The 18,286-nt window shown below is 43.3% G+C and overlaps 1 protein-coding gene across 3 annotated transcripts in view; it reads left to right on the top strand.

Moving 5' to 3' along the window:
- Positions 1-18,286, top strand: part of PUM1 (pumilio RNA binding family member 1) — a 62,591-nt gene that overhangs the window by 10,245 nt on the left and 34,060 nt on the right. For 2 of the 3 annotated variants that reach the window (XM_054998824.1, XM_054998825.1), the window contains exons 2-6: positions 614-987; positions 10,451-10,519; positions 14,151-14,259; positions 15,220-15,398; positions 16,696-16,862. In XM_054998824.1, coding sequence (XP_054854799.1) covers positions 625-987; positions 10,451-10,519; positions 14,151-14,259; positions 15,220-15,398; positions 16,696-16,862 — 887 coding nt within the window. In that variant the 5' untranslated portion in view covers positions 614-624. The remainder of the gene's footprint in view (positions 1-613; positions 988-10,450; positions 10,520-14,150; positions 14,260-15,219; positions 15,399-16,695; positions 16,863-18,286) is intronic. The other variant, XM_054998826.1, reaches the window with a different exon arrangement.

The raw sequence follows: 18,286 nt of genomic DNA, 5'->3' as shown, positions 1-18,286 counted from the left end.
TGAGTCTCCCAGATCCTCATTGACACTCCAGCCGATACCCCAGCTCTTTTTGCCTACAGTTGGTAGGATGTTGGACTGGGTGGATCTTTGGATCAATTCAGTGAGATTGCTCTTGTCCTTATGGATATTTTCCCTCGCCTACCTCGTCTGGCTTGAACTTAGGCTTAATGTGAATTCTCATTGGCTAGCATGGTTAAGTGGTTGGGCTGCAAATAAATGTTCTGCTGGTTCAAATCCCATTACTGCCATGAGCTCAGTAGGTGACCTTGGGTGAGCCACTCCTCTCAGCCCCAGCTCCCCAGCTGTATTGTGGGGATAGTGTTCACCACTCTGAGGCACTAATCTGTCTAGAGGAGTGGTATATAAGTGCAGTTATTATTATTATTAATTTAAACGTGTGTGAGGATACAGATATTGGGGAGGTGGGCAAGATTTGGATGTCAAGAAGCACGCATCGGTTAAGAACTTCTGGGGTGAATTTAGAGTCTTGTCTGGTGACCGGAGTGAGATTTGACTTCAGGAAGGCTTGACCTGGTTTTCCTGCATGTATTGTATGGTGTGGGGTGGTGGTGAAGAGAGCCCCATTAAGCCTTTTGAACCTGTCTCCCCTCAGGTGTTGGTGGAATGAGCGTTGCGTGTGTGTTGAAGAGAAAAGCAGTGCTCTGGCAGGACTCCTTCAGCCCCCACCTGAAACAGCACGGTCAAGATCCAGCCAACCCCAACATGCCTGTTGTTTTGACATCTGGAACAGGGTCCCAGGCTCCGCAACAGCCAGCTGCAAACCAAGCCCTTGCAGCGGGGACACACTCCAGCCCTGTTCCCGGATCTATAGGGGTTGCAGGCCGCTCCCAGGACGACGCAATGGTGGATTACTTCTTCCAGAGGCAGCACGGCGAGCAACTTGGGGGAGGTGGAAGTGGCGGCGGCAGCTATAACAACAGCAAGCATCGGTGGCCTACCGGAGATAACATTCACGCTGAACATCAGGTAAGTGGTTACATATTTCAGAACCGGACAAACGAGTGAAGTGGGTCTCCACCAGCTGTGAGTGCCAGCAACTAGTTATGCAAAGCTGAGTCTCATTTGCATCGCTTTTGTGATAACTCTCAGCCCTCAAACAGAAGTGCTTTCCCACAGGACAGCAGGGCGAGAGACTCCCATCCAAAATGTTACGTATTGTCCAGGGTTTTTTTTCGAAGGGGGCACTGTGAAAATTTACCTATGTAACAGCAGAGCAGAGTGGTGGCTTCTTTTTTCTTGAGCTTGCCACTGCTGTTAATCTTTAGGTTACAAAATGAAAGGAAGTCCTTGAAGAGTCTTCAGATGTGTGTCGGTTTGGTGGGGGTCCATACCTTTCCTGCCCTTGTCCCCCCCACCCCCATTCTGTTTCATGCCCAAGAGAAATTCTTTAAAGTCATCTTTTCTGCAGCTGCTGTGAAAGAGAGCCTCTCTTAAACCAAAAGCAAATCACAATGCATGTAATTTGGGACCGGCTACAATGACATAAGTGAGCTTTTGAGTTCACCAGAGCTCTTCCTCAGCCTAACTGTGACAAAATAAAAATTGGACATGGGGAAGTGAGAGATTTTAAAGACATTTTCTAATGGCATCTTGGTGCTGAATGCCTGGCTACTAATGTACATTGGCATCTTTGATGTGGCTTATATACTGTACTTATATAGCATATGTTATACTTTAGCCCTTTAGGGCATGAGAAAGGAAAAATTGATATTCCTCCATTGGAATTACAAAGGCCAGCCATCTTCCTTTAATCTCTCTTGACACCCAGGAAGATACACATCTCTCTTAAAAGGCAGAAAGCAAATGAATTCCTTGATAGTCACTGTATTAACAATTTTGGAGGCAAATTTAATGTGTTGCCTAAAGTGAAATAAAGCCAAATTGAGTAGTTTTACCTCATGTTGTGGGTGAATTCCCAAACACACAGTCCCTTATTAGAAGATTATCCTTTAGTTGATACATTCTTCTTGGCTAAGTTCAGGCACTTCCAAAGTAGACAAAAGGTGTTTGGGATTGTACCGGTCCTAAGTGTGGATTTTGATTTTGGACCAGTAGGGCTGCCAGCAACTTTTTCTTTAAACAGATGCGGAGCAAATTTCTCCGCTTAGCAAGCAGCACACGTTACAGACGGACTTTATGGTTTTCTTTTTTAAAGTACCCAACAGCCAAAGGAAAGGCCTGAGGTGCTGTGCGTTTTCTGAGAGTCCCCAGTGTCTGTTGCAAAGGAAGGAAAGAAATGGGGAAATGGAATACTTATGGGTTATCTTGACTATGTCTATGGGGACCGAAAAGAGACGAGCTTCTGCTATCTGTTTCTCTGTGTGTGAATCGGGAAGGCTGGGAACTGGCAATGAAAGAGCCTGCTTTTGCATTTCTTTTTAGGATGTATATTTTATGTACATGGTTTTGTCTAAAGGGGTGAAAGGCTAGTGCAAAGGCAGGTTAATATTTCCCCCCTGCAATCCTTTTCTTACCCTTTCCCCTTAAAACATCCTGCAGGACAAATGGCTGAAGTTTGCATTTTTATTTCTTATTTATTTACTTGCATCATATGTATCTCGCCTTTCTCTCCAGTGGGGATACAGAGCAGCATAGATGGTTCTCTCTTCCATTTTATCCTCACAACCACCCCATAAAGTTGGTTAGGCTGAGTGTTTGCAACTGGCCCAGTGTCACCCAGTGAGCTTCCAGGGTGGAGTGAGGATTTGAACCTGGGTCTCCTGGATTGTAGTCCAAGATTCTAACCACTACACCATAACTTAAGGTTGTTTAAGGCTGAGATCACAATTTCTCTAGATCTTAAGCTCCTTTTGTTTCTTGATAGGGGTGGGGTGGGTGGTCCACCTGGGATGCCTTACATGTGGCACAATATTGTGTTTGGGGAGAGCTGAGAGCTCTTACCCTTCCACCTCTTGTGGGGCATTGACTGCCTCTCTAAAATGCCATACCTCTGACCTGTAAAATGCACACCAAGTGAACCTAGGCAGATCATGAGAGGGAGGGCAGGAAGGGTTACATGGTTGCTTAGTTCTCTTAGCCCCTTCTTACATGCCCAGGCTAATGCCAATCACCACCTTGGGGTCAGGTAGCAATATTCCCCAGGCCAGTTCAGCTAGGGATCCTGGAGGTGTTTTGCCATCTTCTGGGCATGGAGCGGGGGTCACTGGAGGCATGGGGAGGTAGTTGTGAATTTCCTATATTGTGCAGGGGGTTAGACTAGATGACCATGGAGGTCCCTTCCAACCCTATGATTTGATGAGTTTAAGTGAGGCCATGCTTTTGAAAAACAGTATTGTCTGATGGAGCGTCAATTACAGCTTTGCACAGCCTGTGTTTGAGAACCGTGGGGCTCCGCCAGTTAAACAGAATTAACTTTCTATGTATGTTTTGACATTTTCCCAATAAATTGAAATACTGTATTGTGTGCTGGTGACATAATATTCCACTTTTGCTGCTTGGAAGTTTATTCTTGTGCAGCAGCAAAGTACAGAAGAGGGTGGCAAGCAGCAGTTTTTATCTTTTGTGTGTTAAGATGATGGTGTGTCTTGGATGCCCTAAGTAATCTTTGCATTCACCTAAGCTGTTGGTGATGTAAGACATTTGTGTGGCACTGTTTACCTTAGCAACATGCAAGGAAGTACGTTAATGAGTCCCTCCCCCCGCGTTGCAGTGTAAAAATACACAATTTATTTTAAAGAGAACCGTCATAAGTAACTACTTCGAAGAGCAGAGAAAAGCTTTCTGGCCTGCCTGTGCAGTTTTCTTGTAAGGAGAGTGTTTTGCATTGTTGGTGGTTTTCTTCGGGTGAAGGGCTGAGTTTGGTATCACACATGGGGTTAAAAATGGCAACATCCAGAAACCAGTGGGAGAACACTTCAGTCTACTAGGACATTCCATCCGAATATTCAGGCATTGTTCTGGTAAATGAAATTAGCATAACGAGATCTTGTCGGTTGTCCCAAAGGTGCCTCCATGAAGAATGCCATGCGACGGAGTCTCTTAGGTTCTGTGTTGCGGGAAATGTAAATTGCGTTCTTTTGAACAAGACTCCTAATTGTGCCACTTAAAATATTTCCTTGCCATTCTTGGAAAGATGAAAGGCTACTCAAAGTTAAGCAGAAGAAAATGGCTGGGGCTAGGCCCACTTTTGGTAGGAAGCCCTAGCTGCCTGTGGGTACCTTATATACAACAATTATCCTCCAAGTGGTTCCCATGTATGCTGCTTAGTGCCTGTTGCTGCCTTCAGTTTTGGGGATAAAATCTAGTGGAACAGTAAAAGAAGCAGGCAACTTTGGATTGCTTTCTATCAGCCGAGTGTCTGGGCAGGTGCGTCATAGGTGTGTGCTTGTGGCCCTGCCATAGATGTTCCGATGTGTCTAGGTTTGGTAACCTCTTTGCGGGAGCAAATGCCACCCTTTCTTTGGAAACTGAAACCAAACAGTTTCTCTTCCCTAAACCAAAGAGAGTGGCCCAGTCTTTTCCTGTGCTGCCTCAGAGTAGCAGGTGTTCCGCAAGAGCTCAGGAGGCATCACCTTCGTGTCCACAGGCAGAACCCATTCGACAGCAGCGCTTTCTACTGTAGGAAGATTCTTGGCTTTCCCACCCACACCCCCAGTCATCTTATGGACCCCCCCAGTCACATTTCCCCCCACTTCTAACCAGTGGACATGCTGTGGTGGCTTCTGCAGCCCTTCCTCTGCAGGGACTCATGATGACCACAGCTAAAGCCCATCTGGCATGTGGCCCCTTCTGGTAAGGAATCTCTTGCTTAGAAGAGAGCTCTTTTCAAGGGCTGTTTTGAAAACGTGGATGCATCGTGTCAGGCTGACTCTTCTTCCAAACACTTATTGACACATCCCCCGACCTTCTCTTTAATTGGGAAAGAAGATTTTAGACTTTTATTTAACCAAATGATGCACAGTTTCTGCTGCTTATGAACTCGCCCCTCTCAGGCTATTAATTATGTTACTTGGAAGCAAACCATCTCGATGTTGACCTGAGGGCATGGCCTGTCTGCACTTGAAGGAAGATTACATTGGGAAGGTGGATGGGAAGTGGCAGAAGCAGGAAACTGCAGCAGTTGAGAGTACATAAAATGCAGGCGTGTTTGTTGTTGTGGGATACTATTATATTAATGGGATGACTTCTGTGTCACCTGTGAAAATACTTTAATTGTGAACCTGCTGTAGCTCCAGATATCCAGCCTTACAACCAAATGGTTTTCATGGATGCACCACGAAGAAGCTGCTGGTCTTCCCTGCCGTCCGCTTCCCCCAATAACCCGTAAGATCTTCCAAAAGCTGATGATGGAATTTGTGGGGTCTGCAGAGACCAAAAGCCAAGATGGTATTGAGGATGAGCATTCCAACCTTGTGCTTGTGCTAGCAGAAACACTGGTAGAGGAAGAGGAGGATGTCCAGTTCTACCTCCTCACTTCAGCCCCCTTGCCTGTGTAGCTTGGAGGTCATTGTGGGAAAGCACTGGAGCCAACCTCCAAATAGCCCAAGACAAAGAAAGCCAAGTAGAGGTCTAGGAAGGATTTTGCCCCTTTTCCGGCTGCTCAACCACAAGATACGGGTGCTGCGATCTCATTCGGAATACTGTGTATGGCTCTGTTCACTGTATCTTAAAGGATATTGTAGAACTGGGAAAAGCCCGGAAGAGGCCAAACAAAATGATTTAGGGGCTGGAGTATCTTTCCTATGAGGAAAGACTGGAGATCCTGGGATATTTGTTTCTTTATGGCCCCATAGGGTCATTGAGGCAGCTAACAAATTAAAACGAAATAAAGTCTCATCTTTAAAAAGCCGTTAAAATCAGTACACAAATGCGTCCTGAAAAGAATTTAAACCCAGAGCTTAAAATGAATATCATTGAAGGAATGCCAAGCAAAACAAAAGTCTTCACCTGCTGGTGGAAGATAGCAACAGAAAAAAGACTAAGGTGGACATGATAGAAATTTATGAAACTGAGCACGTGGTGGAGAAAGTGACTAGAGGGAATTCTCTCTCTCCCCCTCCCCCCATAATGATATAACTTGGGGGCACCCCGTGAAGTTGATGAGCAGTGAAATTGATGCTCAACATGGGTTGATGATCTATGGGTTATTTCGCTGCAACAAAGTAACACAGCTACCTCCTTTGAGATAAAAAAAATAGATCGTCTGCCTTTGTTCGAGTGCCAGTACAGTTTAAGATGAAATTGTTGATGCTAGTGTAATCTATCAGGTTTTAAGAGGGTGAATTTATCTTTTATAGAATTCAGAAATTGCGTTTTTCTAAAAACATAAGTTCCGCATTTTCAATATCACTTCACAAAACGAATTGATATTGAAGTGTTTTGTGTTCAGAACAAGCAATACAAAACCTCTGTATTAAAGAATACAGAAAGTATTCTTTTCCGATTAGAGTTGTTTAAGGTATTGTATCTGTTTTCCCCTTAAAGTTCATTCCTTCAGTGTGTTTTTCGCTGTCAGCTTGTCAGTTTCGGCTGTCTCCAATAACTGTTCTGCTCAAGGTTCCTCCACAGATTTCCCTTGTCCAGCAAATTATATCTTTTCCTTTTTTCTTTCCTTCCTGTTTAGGCTTGCCAGCAGGCCTGGAGGAAAAAATGTCTCTGTTCATTTAGCACAGGTTTAATGGGATGTTGCCTATCAGGTGCTGATGTTTACCTCCATGACATGAAGAGCTTTAGCTGCTCATTTCCATACATTAAGTCTCTTATTAAAAGGATGGGACATTTTCACCCCCTCCAGGTCTGTTTCCAACCCTGTTCTGTAAACAAATTTTGCAAAATCCGTTTGATCTAGGGCTAATTGTACTTCTTCTGCATAGTTTAATACAGGAGAGAGACCTTCCCTGGATACATGTAGGAACCCCCCTCCATCCTGCCCCATCCTGGCTTTGGCTCTGCACCCCCTCCCAGTCTTTCTCGTACCTCTTCCTGCTTCTCTTCCTGGTCCTAACCACTGCAGTGCACATAAAACTGTTTTGGATTGCTGTAAGCAATATGCTTTTTGAACTCTGTAGTTTGTTCTGTTTCATCAGCATTTGTGCAGGCCGTTAACTTTTCTTGGGGGGAGGAGCATCTGGCATTCTTTTTTTAAAGATTCTTTTTTTCTTTCTTTGCAAACCTTGAGGCTTCTTAAGTTTGCAGAACACTCGGTGTTAGCTGTGGCTAGCCCCATTGCACCAGTTTTGCTATGCACACAGGGTTAGCTGTTAAATACATTGTTATAGTTGACAGGTCAAATTTGAATATAAAACCTCTCAGTATCAAACATCTAAGAAAATGATTTGAGCTGCAAATTTTACAGCTGATAAAACAAATCCTAGATATTTAGCCTAGAGGTGAGCCAACTTCCATCTTGTAAGGTAGTCTTTATTTTATTGATTTACTTAACGTATATACATACACTTCATATAAAATCTACTCTACCTAATCTGTGGTACGTGATTCTAAGGGTTCATTCGTGTTGGCGAGCGTAAAGAGTACAGCGTCCTTTGCAAAAATCCCAGTAGGCTGCTGGGAGCTGGCCAGTGGGCCACAACTAGATTGCTGTCTTCTTTTTGCCCACTCCTCTGCTCCAGTCCACTGGTCTTTCTCCTTCATATTTGTGTCCTGCTCCTCTTCAAAATTATTCAGGGGTGGCGTGCATGATTTTCTTCCTCCTCCATACTTTAGCCTTGCAACAACCTTGTGAGGCCGGTTAGGGTGAGAATGAATGGCTAGCCCAGGTTCATCCAGGGCTGAGTAGAAATTTGAGCCCAGCTCTTCAGACTGCAAGCCCAGCAATGGAGAAATGCAACACTTCATTTGCTTTGTCATGTGAACATGTTTGGAACAAAGGCACACCTTTCCTTGCTGGGTTTCCCCCCTTTTGTTTGCAAGTGGAGTGGCCATAATTATTGTCCCAGCTCAATTTCTTGCATGGCAGAATGTGTTACCTGGAAGTAAAGAGAGCCCGGTGATGTCCATGACTTCCAGTTGAACTCATCCCACATAATGAATGTTCCATTTGTTGCCAGATCCTAAATAATTACGTTTTTACCATTAGGCTGAGAGATTGTCTCCCTATCTTCCAGGCTAAAATTTATTGTCTCTTTGTTGAAGCTAAGGGAGAGATTCCAGAGCTTAATTTACTCCTGAACTTATCCCAGGATACCAGAAACTTTCGATGGTATTGACTTTTACTTAATCAGTGCCTCTCTTGTGTTTATCCACAGAATAGCGTTTGAAGGGATTGGAGCTGTTTGTTCTGATTTGTTCCATGTATTTGGGTTGTCTTGAAGCATCCAGTGTGTTAACTAGAGAATTTCAATGCTTTCATATGATGATCATGGCTGTTAACTCTTCTCCATTCTGAATGGCTTTCTATATTGGCGCTCTTTCAACCCTGAGAAGTTTTCCCACTTAAAGTCACCTTTTTGGTAACCCTCTTAAAGGGACAGGCATAATTTTAGAATAATCATCTGAATTGCACTTCCTTGGCAAGACAAGTTCCCCTTTAACCCCCTGAATTGTGAAACCACCATTGGCTCAAAGCCACTGAGAAGTTTTGAGTAACTATTGAAGAAATATCTGATTGGGGTTTTGCAAAGTCTAGTTAAAGGCCAAATTGTGCAGTGATTTGAATGGTTTATCCCCATGACGAACTGGCCTGGTTCGTCATGAACTTTGGTTCGTATTTTGTTTCATGCCCCTCTCTAATCCTAAGGCATTGGTGGGGGGCAACATATGGGGAAATGCATTAATTTGAATTAGCAGGGCTCTTCACGTTTATTGACGTGAACCTGAATTGTCTAGAAACCGGAACAGTTGCTGAAGGAGCAAGATTCAAGTCCAGTAATACAGGAGCAAGATATAAGTCCAGTAATACTTTAAGACCAACAAGATTTCCGAGGTATAAGCTTTTGAGAGCTAAGTGCCCTTCAGCAGATAGAAGTGTCTGCATGCCTCTGATGAAGGGAACTTTGACTCTCAAAAGCTTATATCCTGGAAATCTTGTTGATGTTTAAGGTGGACTCAGATGTTGCTCTTCTGCTGCCAACCAACATGGCTACCCACCTGAAACTAAAATAATGTAGTTGCTTTGGCTCACATCTGTCAACACGTGGCCTGGTCTATCGAACCAGATACCATTTTTGAACATGCTTCAACAGAGTGATCTTTCACAAAACCTTGAGAGAAAAAAAACACTGCATGCATCTTGGGCATTCAGGGTAGTATAGTTCACCTTTCCCTCACTTTATCCTCACACCAACACTGTGCACTCAGTTAAGCTGAGAGTCTGTAACTGGGCCAAGCTCCCCCAGTGATCTTTGCTCTTTATTGGGCATTTGAAGAACTCCCATCTAATCTGCTAACTCCTGTACTGCACTGGCTCACAAATTAGTAATTAAGCTAGAGGTCACCAGGGCATGTATCATACAAACCATATCTCTGTTGCCGAATAGCTGTCACATCTAGATAGCGCTGTTGTTGAACAAGGGTGTCACCTGTCTTGAGACTAGGGTCCACTTTGGCCCTGATGTGGAGGTTATCACACAGTGGAGAGTGTTGTACAAGCACAACCTAGGTTGCATCCCACCCATTTTATTGCTGGCGAAAAAGGAATGGGGGGGTCCCCTTTGACCTCTAAATAATGTTTTGCTGGAGATTGTGGGACCTAAATTTATAAAAAGCCATATTGGATGAGGGCTGTAGTAAGAGGAATTGGACAAGACGGAGCAAAGATGATGGCTGATTCCAACCCCTAGTAAATAAGTATAACTGCATTAGGGAGAGCTGTAGCTTAGCAGTTGGGCACATCCTTTGCTCACTGAAAGTCCAAGCACAGTCCCTGGCAGCTAAATGAAACTTGGGTGGCAGGGCTCAGAAAGCCCTCTGACTTTGGAGAGATGCTGGAAGTCAGTGCCTAGCTGGGTGAACCATTGGTCCAACGTCAGCTCTGTGCATGTATACAGTGTTTGTTGGTTATTTGTTGTTGAAGACTTTATGTAATCTACTACCTCCTGAAACATAATTGGAGAGTTCAGTTTCTCATTCTCTTCCAAGGAAGCTTTTGAGATCTGTAAATTATTTAAAGAGGTGTATATCCTCCAAGCAAGGTTTGGAGTAGCTGACTGTAAAAGTTCCAAAACGCCAATTTAATTTCCTCTGGGTTTTGCTTAAACCACATCCGATCTTCCTAATTGGAGGGATAATGTCCCTCTTTGGTTTTCTTCTTAGTAACTGATAAGACAGAAGTTTGTTTGGCTTGCTTCCTTTTTCAAAGCCCCCCCTCCCCCTGTTTTATAGCCCTCATTAGGTTCTTTAATTCTCTGTGTACCAATTGTAATTGCTAATAATGTTGTTTCCAGCTGATGTGTTGCTTGGTTATGTTTTAACAAAGCTTCTACTGCCTCTTCTTGTTTTGATATTTTAATAGGTTCGATCTATGGATGAATTAAATCATGATTTTCAAGCGCTTGCTCTGGAAGGAAGGGCTATGGGAGAGGTAAGTGAGCAATTGATTTATTAGTTACAGTTGTAGTGTGAACTAAGCTGTTGCCAGGCAACCTTGCATCTGGGGCATTGGAACAGCCCACGCCTTAATTTTTGAGATGGGGCTCTTGGACCATTTTGACAGGTAGAAAACAAGATCTGTTGTGATGGTCTTGGTCCAGCAGTGAGGGGTTTTGCAGCTATTTTTTAAAATATAGTTTTAAATAATGAATGATGACCCCCCCCCTCACACGCACACTCCAAGCAACAGTAGCCTTGTAGTAGTGTTCATGATTTAGAGCTGATTTGGGGGCTTCTGAGTCAGTAGGAGCTTGATGTCTGTCCAAGCTCATTGCTTCTTTTTCACTGAGAACTGCAAATAATGGTGAAGAAGGGTTGTGAAAAGTGCATCTTCATTGTGTAGCATGCAGTAGTATTCTGGGAGATCCTGGCCTGCCTTTGAAGTTTAACTGGGGTTCCACGGCGAGGCCATGGTAACTCTCTGGATTTGATCTTTCAGAGTAGGTGTTGTAAATCTGCATGTGTGGACACCTCTGCTGAATGCAGCATCTGCCTGAGACTTGCGTTTTGCTGGTGTGGGGGTGGGAGCTGGTTGCTAGATATGCAAACTCTTGCGTACCATAGCCAGGGGTCTACAAAAAGTATCCTCTTGTTGAATGATGCCATAAAAAGAGAAGATGCTAACTAAATTACTTTTAATGCATAGTAGTATTTTTTGACCGTTTCTGTTGGATTTCTCTTATCCAGTAGTTCTGTAAAAGGTTTCGATTGCTGAATCAATACCTTTTGCAAGTATTATTTTTTCTCCCAAAGGTTATTTACATACAGTGAGTTTACCTGTTTACACAACCACTCTTTCTGTAAGCAAGCATCTTTCCATGGTAAACTTTTCTGTTTCCAAAACTGTGCCAATAATCTACTGGCTGCAGTCCGTGAATTTGTCATTTTTTTCTTTTTACTGAATTAGTATAGAACCAATTAAGGCTATAATAGGTCATTGGGTATCTTAATTTCCAATATCTTGTCCCCAACTTTAACATATTAAACCAATATTTTTTCGCCACTAGGCTATTTCCACTAAATATAAAATGGTGCCATCTGGCTTACTGCACCTCCAGCAAAGATTTGAGTAGACATATGAGATTCTCTTTCTGAGAGACAATATAATAACTTCAATCCGTTTTCTGTTATTTAAAAAAAGTCATGTTACTTAATTCAAATTGCCTGGGACATATTAGTTATCAAATCTTTTTATTTATTTGCTTCATTTATACCCTGCCTTTCCCTGTCGTGGGGAACCAAAACAGCTTTCATCATTCCCTTCATTTTATCCATACAACAGCCCTGTGAGGTAGCTCAAGCAGAGAGAGAGAGAGAGAGAGAGAGAGAGAGAGAGAGAGGAGCCCGCTACTTAGGCTCCTGGCAGTTGTCCATAGCAGGATTCAAATCTAGGTCTCCCAGATCTTAGTCTGACTTGTGAACCAATACACAACACATACTCTCATTCCCATTCTTTTCCCCATTTTTGTTCTGATAATCAAGTCAAGTCAAGTGAGCCTTTATTGGCATACATAAAATATAAAATTTTTAAATACAGAGACAAAATGCAATTAAAATACAGATAGGAGCAGGGCAACAGTGCAGCAAAACCAGTACAGAATATTACTTGTCAGGGCGTATAGCCATGGCACTGTAGAGAAACTTAGCTACTATTTCAGTTATTTCCCCATCTGGGTTGTCAAGCAGGAACTGAACTTTAAAATCATCAGAAAACTCTGAAAGTTTGGCTAATATAGGATGTAGAAGATCCCGGCGTGGCGCCAGATGAAAAGGGCACTGGAGAAGAACATGGGAAACAGTTTCAACACAGTCCATCAAACAAGGACAACACCTGCTATAATAAGGAATCCCATGAAATCTGCCAGATAAAATGGCTGAAAGAAGAACATTAAATCTGGCCAGAGAAAAGGCTCTACGTAAATTGGGAGTCAGGAGTTGGCCAGGAGAGTAGCCCTTAGTCTCTTGGCAGTTTTCCATGGCAGGATTCCAATCTAGGTCTCCCAGATCTTTGTCTGACTCTTGAACCAATACACAACACATGCTCTCATTCCCATTCTTTCCCCCATTTTTGTTCTGATAATCAAATGTCTCTCTAGAGCTTAATGGATGGTGATTTTTTTTCTCTTTGATCCTAATGAATGATATGTATTTGATAAATGCAGTCTGGAGGATTGGGTGTGGACGTTTATCTTGGGCTGTGCCTCTAGAACAGAGGAGTCTGGCCTTCACCAGCCTTTACGTCAGCATGGCTGTCCTCCTCCTTTGTAGTAGCTCCCACAGAGAAACCAGAAGCTGGGGCCAGGAGGCCAGCTTTTCCCAGGCAACTCCCATTCTGGCCTCCCTTTGTGGCAGCCCCACCTGGACTATAGCATTCAGCTGGGAGGGACTTAACCTGCAAAAACAGAGTTTCTCCTAACTTGGATACAGTCGCCATCCCTTGTTCCCGCAGGTCCGAGGCTTTAGCAAGTGGGTATCAGCTGGCATTCACAAACTATGAACTGATCCGGTTCATGGGAAAATATTGTCAAATGGTTCTTTAGTAATACATAGTAAAAGAAGGCAGCAGTAAATTCTCTTTTCCCCCCAAAAAGAACATTCCCAGGGCATCTAAAGCTGCTGGTTGAATCCCAGGATCATAAGACAATAGGGTGAAGAAATATCTGCTTACTTAATCTTTTTTTAATATCTGCTTGTCTCAAAGAACCTCACGGCTTTCTTCTCTCCTAGAGGGGGAGATACCAGCCTACAGCTTTTCCTGCACCCAGTGGTAGTAGTTTCAACAAAAACCTCTGTTGGAATATTTTGGTTGGAGTAGAAGTGCGTCTTTGACGACTGTCAGGTCACATCTTTCTAAATTAAAACAGCTTAGAAATAGAACAGGAGAAACTTTCAAGTAGGCCATGAACTGTGCTAAGGATATCTAAAGAATGAAGCATCAGCAGAAGGGAGTGTATGTATTTTTTTTAAACAACTATCATTCTTGCTTGAATGGGCTTTTTAGCCACATATAATCTTGCTAAATTGGTCCCATCGCACAGTCAGTCTGTGAGGATGTTAAAAGTGAAATACGAGTTGAAGCTAAGTGCAGGGCAATCGACATCTAAAGTCTTTTTTAAAATCAAATGTATTCTTTTCACAACTTAAAGCATGTTGAGGTCTTATATCCTGTCAGAGAGGTCATCAGCTCTGGCATTAATAGCTACCTTGTTAGGGTAAATATTCCTATGTAAACTGAACAGAAGGAAAAGCTAGGATAAAGAAATGGGACAACTGAAAAGAAACCTTAAAAATAACATGGCTGCGAGCAGAGAAAGCTTCCCTGTAGCGTTGTGCTAAAGAACTAGCTTGAAAGTTTTTTGAGTTCAGTCTTTAACCGGGTGCCAGCTAAGGGATATGGGAGATGTGGAAGGAGGCTGGAGTGCTCTCAAAGATGGATGGGCCATTTTCTTGCAGGTCTCTAGTTTCAGAAATACTTTTTTATAAGTCAGCAATCTAACACTGTGTTTTAGGATGCATATTTTGTACTTATTTATTACTTACTTATATTTTATTTTCCTTTACAGCAGCTTTTGCCGGGCAAAAAATTTTGGGAGTCTGATGATACTAGCAAAGATGGACCAAAAGGAATATTTCTGGGTGATCAGTGGAGAGACAGTGCTTGGGGAACATCAGGTACTTCCACTTATCCTGTGCCTTCTGTTCCTTCTTAGCTGCTCTTCCTTACAGCTCCTCCCTGCACAGAAATACTGTGCAAAAAATGTAAGGAATACCCCCCCAAAGTTCTGTGGTTGGGTATGAAAGGGTTTTGTGCTTTTTCAAAATGATGTAATGCAAGGTTGTGTTGAATTGGCTACACTTGCAGGGGAGTAGACAGTCAGAAACTAGGCTGGCTGCCGTGTTGAGCAGCGTACATGGTACTCTGTTCTTTTTCCATGTACTCTGTACACGGAACACTGTAGGCATAAGAGTTCCATGCACAAACTGTCATGGTATCCGGGTTCCTTTCTGTGCTACAGACCCCCCCAAACTCTTGGGCCTCTAGAAAGGGGCAGTGGTGGCTGCGGGAGAAAAGGGGGCATGATTAGACAGGTTCAGGGAGTACCCGTTGGCCACTGTTTACAAGGCTGCTCTGATGGCCTTTCTTCCATCAGTTACCAGATTATTTTTTTGGATTCTGTTTGGTTGGGTCTTACGGGTCCATTTTGCTTACAGTAGTGCTCAGTGGGGTCCCTTGTCCCCAGCTTAGGGAATGTCGCAATGGTAGAATGCTCCTCATGCTGGGGGAAATGCCACCTTAGTGGAGTGTATTCAATGGGCGCAACCCTTTTGATCCAGAAGTTGGTAGTTTTCTCCCTGGCACTGCTAATTTTAAACTGTTTCTGAATAGTTCATCAAGCAAACTAGCTTCCTTTTGTAGATGTAGGGTTGACCATCAGTATAGAGTTCCTCTTCCCCTGAATACAAACAGTTGAGAGCAATAGACCAGTCTTGAGTTCCCTTTTCCAGCAGAAAGTCACTCTAGGTTAGCAAGCAGATCTTCCTAAGATGCTGCTGCATCTCTCTCTCTCTGTTTCTCTTGTCGGATGACAGTGTTGTGGCCTGTTAAGCGAGTGGATGTGTATTTTGTTGCAGATCATTCTGTTTCCCAGCCAATCATGGTTCAGAGAAGACCCGGTCAGGGTTTTCACGTAAATAACGAGGTGAACTCGGTGCTTTCCCCACGATCAGAAAGCGGCGGGCTTGGAGTTAGCATGGTGGAGTATGTGTTGAGCTCATCCCCCGGGGATTCCTGTCTCAGAAAAGGAGGATTTGTAAGTACACCTGGTGATACCCGGCATCGCCGTCTCTAAGGTCACTATGTTTCCTGTCCAAATGTATCACTGTTACATTTTAAGCCTGGCAGCAGAGCCTGTCGAGTTCTGAACATCAGAGGGCTGATTCCGATATTGGAGAGTATTTATTGGAGTGAGTAGAAGGTGTGGGTGTTACCTATGGGCTATTGCTTAGTTTGTGATTCTCAGCCAGTGGTATGCAGTAGTCTAGGTGGGACTAAAGATTTTCATAACAATTGCTAAGAATTTACTCTCCATCAATCCTCATGTCCACCTGTAAGGGTGACGCACTTACTGTCTCCTGCTGGACTTAACTGCCGGAGTTCATCCATTTGTGTGACCCTTGAACATGCTAGTAATAATGAAGTGGGGGTGATTATTACAATTATTATTAAAATATTATTATTAAATTATTATTATTAAAATTTTCAGTCTTCTGTGGTTCTACCTCATACATTCCTCAATCTCTTTTTGCTACTTTTTGTATTTTGCAGTGTCTCCTCTGACTGTCTTGGGATAATTTTTATGGGATTTCCCATACAGGGTGAAATAGACAAAATGGAGGTTGACAATGACTGACGCAATGCTGTATTTTCTTATTTTTTTAAACTTTTTGTTGTTGCGGATAAATTCCTGTAGTGTCTAAGGGTTAATAAAGGTGTGGTTGTTTACTTGGCGGCCTGCTTAGCATGACCCCGCTGCCAGGATTTTTATGATTTACTTGGAGTCTGACCCGCCCCCTCCAACTGAATTAGTGAAGTACACATTTTTATTGTGCAAAATGTAATCACACCTGGACTATAGTGGAACTAACTATACAGGGAAAGCGATGGTGTCATATCATAGAGAATTTATTGCCTGAAGCAACTGGCTCTCTGTTTGCTGGGGGGTGGGGGGTGGGGATTGATTGCTTTTTTCTGCAGCAGCAGTCACTTACCCAAACAGAAACGATGCTGAGGTTGCAATTGAAATTTTCTTAGTTGTATTCTGAACATAGAGATCCCAGCAGGGTTCCATTCCACTAGTAGAGAGGTTTTCCTCAGACAGGAGGAGCCTTCCCTGATGCTAGGTGGAGTAGTTTTGCAGGATCCAGCCCCAAACATCCACTTAAATCTGTTTAATCCTTCAGCAATATTCCCATCCAGTTTGTAGAGGCTTGCAATCTTGTGATGAACAATAGTTTCTAACACAAGAAATTGGATTTATGATAACTAAGTTACCGATAATTTCTTTTTAATATAAGGCCTTATGAACTTGCGGTTTCTTTTTATCTTAGGGGCCAAGGGATGCAGAGAATGACGACAACGATAAAGGCGATAAGAAAAATAAGGGCACATTTGATGGTGATAAATTAGGTGATCTGAAGGAAGAGGTGGACGTGATGGATAAGGCCAACGGCTTGCCTGTACAAAACGGAATTGATGCTGATGCGAAAGATTTTAGGTACGTTGGTGCCGCACAAGATTTTCTTTTGCCATGTACCTTTGGATTTGCCCCTGAGGTGCCAGTCCCCAACTTCAGGGACTGCTCAGCACGAGGCCTGAAGTGGGTTTTGCTTGCCAGCAAGTCATCACTTTCTGTGAAATAGATCTCTTTACGATCACATTTATTTATTACCACATTTTTATTCTACCCTTCCTCCAAGTTGCTCGGGGCAACTCATATTCTCCCCTTCTGTGTCAATCCTCCTAACCCTAAGAGACATGAATGACCGCACTAAGGTCACCCAGTGAGTTTTGTGACAAAGTGGGGAGTAGTGGTTGAGCCTGGATCCTCAACCAGCACTCGTAACCACTGTGCTCTTAGTCTGGGTTAATGTGCCAAATATCAAACTAAATTTAGTTACTACTGTTCATGTTCTTGCTGGAGGTTGTAGCTGATGCCTCAGGGCAGGTAAGTGGCCAGCTTGTAAATAGCGGGGCAGGGGGAACGAAGAGGGGAGATGAGAAAAGAGAGGCGGTCCCTGAGTCAGAGAGCAGTTCGGACAGTACAGTCATTTGGAACGTGTCTGGCACCTGTGCAGAGTAGAGTCTGAACACACTCAGGAAGAAGAATTAACACGGGGGATACGGTGTTTTATTATAAGCAAGCAAGCGTGCTGATGGTTTTAGTGTGCTAAAATTAACTCTTCCTGAGTTGGGAGACTTCACAGTGCTTGGATGCACTGCTGTGTTACCTGGTATAGTATGCAGTGTTAGAAAACTCTTGTGTTACCTGCCTGTTGCTCTGCTCCTTATAAAACGCTTCCTTTGACAGCATCCCAAGATGTTACCAGCAGGCATTTGTTTTCTGCACTGGAAAACTCCCTTAATGAATATATGTGGCTGTTAAATTGAAACCGTTTCAGTGTTAGTGAACTAGCTAGTTCAGCTATTGGTTGTATTGTCTCCTGAAAATGTTACTAAATCAGGCCCATACAACTTCCATCCCACCAGGTCAAATGAAGATTACTGGCCGTGTGTTACAACCTGGTTGATACTTGGCAGCGCTGCCCCTTTTTTGTAGTTGTGACTAGCAGCACAAACAGGGAAGCTGTTTAAGCCCCTGGAGGACTGCCTTACAGTAACAGAGTACACGTTTTGCGTGCAAAAGTTTCCGGGTTTAATCCCTGGCATTGCCAGTAAAAAGTTTTCCAGTAACGGGTTTTGGGACTAAGCATTTAAGTATTAATTAAGGCATTGCAGCTCTAATCTCAAGTTGCCAGCAGCCTGGCTAAATCAGGCTTTGCTACAAAAAAGTTATTATTTAGCAGTAGAGCAGCTAAATGTTATACCAAGAACATTAAAAAAGACAGACCTTAATATAGGTCTCTAATTGAAATAAAACATACTTGGTGGAAGGTGAAGGAAGTTCGAGGAGAGTGGACT

This window comes from Eublepharis macularius, chromosome 15 (genome assembly GCF_028583425.1).
Source record: "Eublepharis macularius isolate TG4126 chromosome 15, MPM_Emac_v1.0, whole genome shotgun sequence".
NCBI lineage: Eukaryota > Metazoa > Chordata > Lepidosauria > Squamata > Eublepharidae > Eublepharis > Eublepharis macularius.
Note: the sequence above shows the minus strand (reverse complement) of the source record. Positions and strands in the feature narration are given on the sequence as shown.